At 36.3% G+C, this 9,568-nt stretch overlaps 1 protein-coding gene across 1 annotated transcript in view; it reads right to left on the reverse strand.

Annotated features, from left to right (window-relative positions):
• LOC103597650 (armadillo repeat-containing protein 3-like) overlaps positions 1-9,568 on the reverse strand; it is a gene marked incomplete at its 3' end in the record, with an annotated part of 35,458 nt that overhangs the window by 6,807 nt on the left and 19,083 nt on the right. Inside the window, exons 3-4 of the mRNA XM_008581521.1 lie at positions 7,098-7,215; positions 4,661-4,786 (exon numbers count right to left, since the gene is read on the reverse strand). Coding sequence (XP_008579743.1) covers positions 4,661-4,786; positions 7,098-7,215 — 244 coding nt within the window. The remainder of the gene's footprint in view (positions 1-4,660; positions 4,787-7,097; positions 7,216-9,568) is intronic.

Consider the following 9,568-nt stretch of genomic DNA (forward strand, 5'->3'; position numbering starts at 1 on the left):
TATGAATCAACTTGAAATACAAAAGAAAAATTGAGCTTCTATGAAGTGTCCCAAGGTGTAGGACATACTTTTACAGTCAACACTCATGTAAAAATAAAAAATAAAAAAAGGCATTACCTCCACTGATTAAGAAATAATAGACTTGGGCCGAGCCCGTGGCGCACTCGGGAGAGTGCGGCGCTGGGAGTGCAGCAGCGCTCCCGCCGCGGGTTCGGATCCTATATAGGGATGACCGGTGCACTCACAGCGCTCACTGGCTGAGCGTGGTGCGGCTCGTCTCAAAAATGACAAAAAAATAAAATAAAATAAAAAAATAATAGACGGCATAAAACTCAGTTCCTTCCAAGTCTTCTGGTGAACTGTACAGAAGTGCACCCTCTGGAAGAGAGCGTTGTTATTTTCTTCTCACTTTTATGAGTCCAGTCTGTATTGCTCAAAAGAATGCCTTTTGTGAAGGCCATACCAAAGCCTCCTATTTTCACATGCTTCAAAAAAAATATTTCTGGGCTTTTAGGTCTGCAAGTACATTCCCCATGTGGCAAACCAAATGACCTTCCGTATACTTTGAGAAGACTCACGCTCTGTGCACTCTCTGCTCCTCCGGTCTCTGTGTGATTGGCTCCCACTGGGAGAGGCCACATTGCTGCAGCACCAGGTGACACTGCACCTTGGTCTGCCCAAACAAGGTAAAAGTTTTTGTCAGAGGGTTCTTCGTACCATGAAATGCTCTTCTAGATCCGAATTTTAGTCCAAATGGCAAGTGATTTCCACAACAGATCTAGATGATCTATCTATCCTCTAAACCATTTTCTGATAGCTCAATGGATGATTCCAACTCACTGGCAGCTCTTATAAATTGTGACACAGTCGATCAATTTGTTATTCTGCTTTTTGATACCAGATTGTTCAAAGAATCTTTCTTTCCTTGAAGTTAAATCAGGAAAAATAATGGATAAACTCCTACGACCATCACTTTATACACAATATTGGTCTCTGTCCCCTTTTTCAACAGAGAACACTCTCAGACATGGCAACTGAGTAGAAACTGTGACTCGTGGTTGAGCCACATGAATGTGTTCTAGCTAAATACTGTGAAACCTACAATTTTATGTTATTTCAGAACTGCCAGCAACTTTCCTAGAGTATCTCCATGCAACTTGTTTTAATTGAATTCTTACAATTTTTTGGTTGCATAATACTGACCATCTAATTTACATCAATATTTTCCTAAGATGGAAAGCTCTTCAGATTGCCTTCAATAATGTTAAGTCCAACCTTCAAAGGGTACTTCTTCTCAGAAGGATCCTAATGAACTCTCTCTTTAGCTGACTTCATTAAGTGAGTCTCTGTTGTTCTATGGCCTCATTGGAACTGGCAGGTGAAAAAAGGTAACCGCCCCATTTTGGTTAAAAAAAAAAAAAAGAGCTTTAACAAAGTAATTTAAATGCCTGTCCTGAATGACCCCAGCTTGCCATAAACGCATAGCTCAATCACTCTAGCAAAAAAGAAAAAAAGCAGCAGCAACAGCAGCAACAGATTGTTTGTAACTACAAAGGGAAAGACGGCTCTCATAGGGATCCTTCTAGCCCCTGGCATTCTGTTGGAACATTAGATTGATCCACTATGAACATAGTGTTATCACTGTACATGAAAATCACATGAAGATATACATTTCTGAAGAAGCATCAGTTATTTTAAGACTGCCCAAAGATGATGATTTAACTGTGCAGCTGCAGAGGTACATTTATTTACATATTTAGTCTAGAAGACATGACTTTTCATTTAGATCAAATGATTGATCGTTCATTTTTATCCCAAGTGTACTTGGACGTGTACGGAAAGTGAAGCAATAACTATTAATGTGTTGGTTCGATGAACAAGAAAAAACTTCACAAGCAGTTAAGGATGTCACATGTTCTGTCCACTCATCAGATGCTTCACATAGAAAACAGTCAAGTTAATTTCAATAATGGTTTGGGTTTTTTTATCCAACTCATGGAATCAAAAGAAAGCTTTTAGAAGTTCACTCGTCATACCTGAGATTAATGTGTTGGTTCGATGAACAAGAAAAAACTTCACAAGCAGTTAAGGATGTCACATGTTCTGTCCACTCAACAGATGCTTCACATAGAAAACAGTCAAGTTAATTTCAATAATGGTTTGGTTTTTTTTATCCAACTCATGGAATCAAAAGAAAGCTTTTAGAAGTTCACTCGTCATACCTGAGCACTCAGTGGAGACCCTGAAGGTAGGAGAGCTCTTCCCACAAAATTCAATTTATAAATCTTGCTCAGAAAAATTTTGCAAACAATTTGGAGATTTTATAAACCTTACATATTAGCTATAAACACCTCACATATTAGAAAATGAGAATACTAAATAAAATAAATAATAGAAGTTAAGAACAAAAGTAAAAAGGAAACATCATGAAGATCTAGACGTTAAATTAGAACATATAAAAGTAAAAAAGGAAAATATAACTCTATTCTTCAAATGAGATGCATTCTACCCCAAAATTATTTAGAAGGAGAACCTGACTTAGCATGTACACTAATGTTAAGTATCATAAAAGATTTAGTGAATAGAAAGTCTACTACTAAACCATGAAACAGAGAGTAAAGTTCTAATTCTAGCTCCAATCTCAGTTCTGCTGTGACTTTGAACAAGTAACCTAATCTTTTTAGGATCTTTCCTATTCTAAAATGAGGACTTGCACAGCAAGTGTTACAAAATAACTTTGTTCCTCAAATTCTGCAGGGTATGAAGAGAATAAAACGTAAGAAATTAAAACAGTTTTCCATATTTTGATTATAAAATGGTTTTTGGTTATACATTCAATATGGTATTAATGCAAAATTATTACACAGGGAATTCCTGAGATAACTTATAAAGGCTCATAATACAAATGATCACTACCTTGTTTAACTTCTCTGTGCCTCAGTTGCCTCGTACGTAAAGGGAATAATAACAGCACCTACCTCTTAGGGCTGTTTGTTAGAGTTAAAGTATTTAATATACAAATAGCACTCTGAGCAGTTCCTGGCATATTGTTAAGTTCTGTATAAGTGTTAACCAATATCACTTATCATAACCTAGTTTGGTGGATATCCACTCCCCCATGACAATCCTCATCCTGCTGCCATCTCTAGAAATATTCCCAGAGCCCCTGCCTTACAGCACAGCCACCATTAGAGCTCCTGAAATCCCTGCCTTCCACTAACTATCCCAACAGCATGCCATCTGCCTCCATGCAGTCTCTGTAGCTGGGGTTGTAATGGCACAGATGCCACACAAAACTCCCCTTCTCCTCCTCTTCCCATCCTCCACTCATAACTGTCTCTGAAGACATGAATGCCACAGACCCTGCTGGACACCAGGGTTAAAATAAGGAGACCCCACTGTCATTACAGTGGGTGCAGGGAAAATGGGAGGGGCAGGAAGCAAGGGAAGCAATCTGTACTTGTGCTGTGGAGACTACATTTAAGAGTAGGAAAGCATGATGATTTCAGCCATGTCCCATAATAGATGTTTGTTCCTAGCAGCCTGAGTTTCGTGTTAGAATTCAGTCTCCACTAAGAGTGACATTTAAAGTTGAGCTTTTAGAAGTAGAGTAGAACTGTGGTAACTAGAGGGTGGGAAGGGGAGAAGAAAGGGAGGGAAAGGGAGAGGTTAGCTAATAGATAGAAAATTACAGCTAGGTAGGAAAAATAAGTTCTTGTGTACAGGAGTGCTAGGCAACTATAATTAATAATAATTTATGATACGTTCTCAAATGGCTACAAGAGAGGAGTTTAAACGTTTTCATCACAAAGAAATGATAAATTTTTGCCATGATAAATATGCTAATTGCCCTGATGTGATCATCACACATTGTATACATGGTGTTGAAATGTAACTCTGTAACCCATAAGTATGTACAATCGATACATGTCAATTAAAAAATAAATTAAAATTTTTTTGAAAAGAGTGTCACAAGACTTATTATGTTAAAAGACTTTTGTTGACTAACTCAAAACCTACCATTTTAACATGGGAAAATGACTTACACATGGAAAACACATCTTGTTCATCAGTCAGAAATTGCCTTTATTGGCATTGTTTTGGTCTAACTGTTATTCTAATAGACATCATAACATAATTTTATTAATACTATTATACCATAATTAAATATATAAAAATATTCCAACCAAGTAGTAGATCTGATTTAAGGAGTAAATATATGTCTAAATTTATTTTTGGCAAAATTTAGTTTGTAGTTTCCAAAAAATCAATTTATAAAAACTCTTTATTTTAGGCTTCATTCACTGTGAAATATATATGAAGTGTATAACTTACATATAGGCAGCCAAATTATACTAACTTAAGAAAAAGACTATTTTAATTTTAAGAGACAGTGATTGCTCTCCCAACTTGTAAGACTGGAACATACTGCATCATCAACTTTGAGAGGAGTTTTTGCATGGCTATACTTGCACATATTTATAGATTTTAAAAAATCTCTTAAAATACAAAATCGTACATTGTTGCATTATACTAATTAAACTTTTTAACATCAAAGTTAGTTTAAATAAAATTAAAACAAATCCCTTAAAGTTAAATTTAAAAGAAGGATGATGCATTACATGAGATAATTTGATTATTTTTAGAAGCTAAAACTTACTATTAGACGCCAGGATTCCAAGTATCATAGTGGCATTTCTTCTTACAATTTTATCTTCATGGGTGAGCAGTTTCGTTAAAGGCTCCACAGCTCCAAGTTCAAGGATGGTTGCTTTATTTTCCTCACCTGACATTACAGGTAAAATAAAATCATGCATGGACATTATCAATCTCATCCACACTTTTCTTTGTGTTCTTCCAATTTCTTATTTGCCGTTTGCTTTTCCCTTTTGCTTTGAATCCACTCCTCTTCCTCTCAAAATAAACTTTAGACGGCAGATGTTTGCTGCTCTCCCTCCTGATATTTACAAAGCCGGCTTCATCTCCTATTGTTTATATATCTATATATGTTCTATTGATTCTGTTTCTCTGAAGGACCCTGATTAATACAATATAGAAGATTATGTCATCTTCTATAAATCAAATATAGTTCTACTTCTTCCTTTCTACTGTGGGTGCTTCCCTCCACCCCCATTTTTCTTGCCTGGCTACATTGGCTAGAACATCCCATACAATGCTCAGTACTGTATAGAAGTAGTCAGAGCAGACACCCTTCTCTTGCTCCTGATCTTAAGGAGAAAGGATAAAATTTACACCACTAAGTATGATGCTAGCCATAGGTTTTTCATAGATAATCTTTACCAGGAGGAGGAAATTTGTATCTATTCCTACTTTGCTGAGATATTTTATCAGGAGTAGATGTTGGATTTTGTCAATTTATTTTTGCATTTATTGAGATGGTCAATGTTTTTTCTTTTTTATTTTAAAAGATATGATGAATTGATTTCCTATTGTTGTAACAAATCACCACAAACTTAGTGACTTAAAATAATACAAGTTTTAATCTTATAGTCTGGAAGTAAAAAGTCTGATATAGGTCTTTGTAGGGTAAACTCAGTGTGTTGGCAGGGCTATGTTTTTTCTTGAAACTCTATGGGAGGATCCATTTCATTTTTTCTTACAGTGAGTATTCTTTGGCTCACAGGCCCCTTCTATCTTCAAATCCAGCAATCACACCATTCTGACTTCTGCTTCCACTATCACAACTTCTTTGACTCTGACTCTCCTGCTTCCTTTCTCCAATAAGGACACTTGTGATTTTTTTTTTTTTTTTTTTGGCCTCACCTGAATAATCCAGATAATCTCATCATCTCAAGGTCATCTGATTAGCTACCTTAATTCCATTTGCAACCTTAATTTGCCCCTGCCATGTAACATAATATATTCACAGCTTCCAAGGATTATGATGTAGACATTTTGGGGAGTATTATTCTGCCCACCACACACGGTAAAATACTTTGATTGATTTTTAAATATTAAACCAACCTTTCAATCTGGGACTAAAACTCATTTAGTCATGATGTATTAGCTTTTTTATATATTGTTAAATTCAATTTGCTAATATTTTGTTTAGAATTTTTACATCTATGTTCATGAGGCATATTGACCTATAGATTTCTCTTCTTATAATGTCTCTGTGTTTTGGGTTTCGGGGTAACGGTGGCTTCACAGAATAAATTGGGAAGTATCCCATATTTTTCAGTCCTCTGAAAGAGCTTCTGTATAATTGGTATTATTTTTTTCTTAAATGTTTGGTAAAATTCACCAGTGAAGTCATCTGAACCTGGAGTTTTCTTTATGGGAAAGTTTTTAACTACAATTTCCAATTTCTGTGATAGACATAGGGCTATTCAGGCTACTATTTAGAGCTGATTGGTTAGAAGCTCCAGAGGCCCAGGCTTGCAACTGGCATCTGAAGTGGGGGGGTAGTCTTGGGGACTGAGCCTTTAAACCTGTGCAATCAATTTCTGTGATAGACATAGGGCTATTCAGGCTACTATTTAGAGCTGATTGGTTAGAAGCTCCAGAGGCCCAGACTTGCAACTGGCATCTGAAGTGGGGGGGTAGTCTTGGGGACTGAGCCTTTAAACCTGTGCAATCTGATGCTCCCTCTGGGTAGATAGTGTCAGAATTGAATTGAATTAGAGGACACCCAGCTGGAGAATTCACTGGAGGATTGCTTGGTGTGTGGGGAATAACCCCCACACATTTGGGGTCACAGAAATGTTCTGTATTGTGACAATACAGTAGGAGAAACTGAGTTTGTTTACCTCTCTATCCTCAACTATCATATTTTATTGTTCAAATTGTTCCAGCTTTGACCACCGGAAGCTCTTTTAGCTCCTGTGACATTAGCAATTTTCAAAACTACAATGAAATTTTCAAAATGACTATTCTATCCAGTGACTAAATTACTCCCTAAGATTAAGTTAGGCACTTAGAGAGACATTACTTTCAGGTAATGCATTAAATGATATTGTTTGTCTGAAAGAATTCATCTCACAGGAAGTTAAAGACTAGGGAGAAAAGGGCCTAGTATGTAGTAAATATTTTAAGAAACTTATGAAACAGAAAAATAAACTGGAAAAAATCCAAACCTTTTAAAGCAAATTTATAAATGGCTTCACAGGCTTTAGCCAAAATTTCTTCTTCTGGAGAATTAAGCATTAATACCACGGTTGCTGCTTTTTTGCTTTCAATTGTTACTGCATCAAACTGAAATGCAGAAAGAAAAATATCAGAATCACATAAGAGCTTTAAAATTAACATAAAAAATAAAAGGTGTCTTAAAACTTAAAGAGAACATAATCTTGCAAAAAAAAAAAAAAAAAAAGATGTGATCACTGCCAAATAAGTGCATTGTAAAGTTTTTATTTAAAAAAAAATCACTGCTAGAGAAAACATTGTCAGCACTGGTAGCCTTGGAATTTCTGAGATATGGTGGGAATAGCAAAACATTTTGGAAGCTGACAGATCTGGTTTCTCAATTTAGCCATGTGGAATCAAACAAATTACTCAAGCTCCTAGAATGTCAATTTCCTTTCCTGTATAATGGGGATAATAATGCCTATCTCAAAGGATCAGAGAAAGGATTAGAGATCATATATGTAAAGCACTTAATACACTGTATGGTACATAAACAGAGGCTCATTAAATAACATAAATTATCATAATTCTTAGTCACTACACAAGAATCCTTGAGTACCTGTAAATATTTGACACCCTAACCACCTCAATAATTAGTACTTGCTTTCCGACCACTAGACTCTTTCTGAGAAAGCATGAATTCTATAAGTAAAACAACGAAAAAGCAATAGAAAAGAGCTTACAACAAAATGTAAAACTGGATAAAATCTGAAACAGGGGAAATGGCAATACAGTACAAAGAAAAAGTACAGAACTCTAAGAACCTGCTAGGAGACCCAGGGAATTCACATGCAGCTGAAATGAACAATAACAAACTCATAACCCCTAGGGGCTTTCTGTGGCCAAGGGGAGAACAAATTATTCTATTTTTCTTCCATTTCCAGAGGCTGGTGGAGAAGGGAGTTCTGCTTAGGACAAGGGAAAATAAATTAAATTTCAAAGCATTCTTTGTGTTGGTTCTTCGTATATGGACATCTGACTATGTTTTGGGCTATTAAAATTGTGATGTTTAGTTTTAGGTAGAGGACAGAGAGATAGATTACTCGGAGTAAGGAAACAAAATTGTGTGAGGTTGGAAGAATGAAGAAGAAAGAGAAGACAGCAAGCAGTAAGGAATAACCTGAAAGAATATGGCTGGGATAAAAATTCTCCTTGAAAGAGAAATGGCTGTTGGATTTTAGGACAGCATTGTCTAACATCCACATTGAAGCTGCTGTTTGTCTATGACTAACTCTATACTAGAAGCTATAAGAGTTACAGAAGTCATATTTATTCTCAAGACTCTTAGAGTCTTTGGGGGGAGACATATCTTCAGTAAATGTCTGCCATACACACTAAGTTTGTGGCACTTGTGGGTTTCCAGTGACCTGAACCAGTGAGAAAAGATGGCCTCTAGTAGAGGCATGAGCTATTGCTGGGACACTAGCTGCAACACTTTCAAGGAGAACATAAGGCCCTGGAAATCCACAGAAGTTTTATGGGAGGACTTCTGAAAGTATCTAGGGATTGGGGCTTGAGAACCATCTTATTTAGGTATTAAAGGGTAGACCCCTAGAATGCCCAAGGACCTTATATTATCCAGGTTACACATGTGGCTCACTGACCACAGCTTTTTTAATCTGAAAAATTAGGGAGTTGGATTATATGATCACTTACAAATATAAAATCCTAGGATTCTGTGAAATACAAAAACATGTGTCAGAGACAATAAATATTGTGATGAAGTAGGGAAAATTAATTTAAACTGGGGTAAATGGAGATACCGCCATGGAGGTGGTAGAATTTTAGATATGATTTAAGGAATGGATAAAATGACATAGGTCAAGATAAGGAAGATGATATTCAAATGGGGAAAATAACACTAGGAAGGTTTTAAATGGGAATGAATGTTTCTTTTTATGGTGGACAAAATAGTAGCTTGACTAGTATTAGAAAATATACAATAGGAAGCAGAAATATTGAAAGATAAGGAAATTTTGCCTTAGCAAATTACCTATACCTTCCCTTCTCCTAAGTCTTTATTAAGGATAACTAATAAAGTTCAGAGAGAAAAGGACTGTGACTCTAGAAATTTATATCTGGTAAGGTTATCATTCACATGTGAAAAGTCATGTTTAGGCATTCACAAACTCAAAAAGTATATCAGTCATATACTCTTAAATTGCATAGACAAATACCCCAGACAAAACTGGGGAGGAGCAAAATATAAAAAACAATAGTGGTGGGTCAATAAACACAGTAAATATATAGTTAAACTTAATGAATGTTGATAATAGTGTTATAAATCATAGTGAGAGGAGCAAAATATAAAAAACAATAGTGGTGGGTCAATAAACACAGCAAAGGGCCGGCCCGGTGGCGCACTGCTACAGTGCGCCGCTTGGGAGCGCGGCGGCGCCCCCCCCGAGGGGTCGGCTCCCAC

This window comes from Galeopterus variegatus, unplaced genomic scaffold (genome assembly GCF_000696425.1).
Source record: "Galeopterus variegatus unplaced genomic scaffold, G_variegatus-3.0.2 Scaffold2377, whole genome shotgun sequence".
NCBI classification, from domain to species: domain Eukaryota; kingdom Metazoa; phylum Chordata; class Mammalia; order Dermoptera; family Cynocephalidae; genus Galeopterus; species Galeopterus variegatus.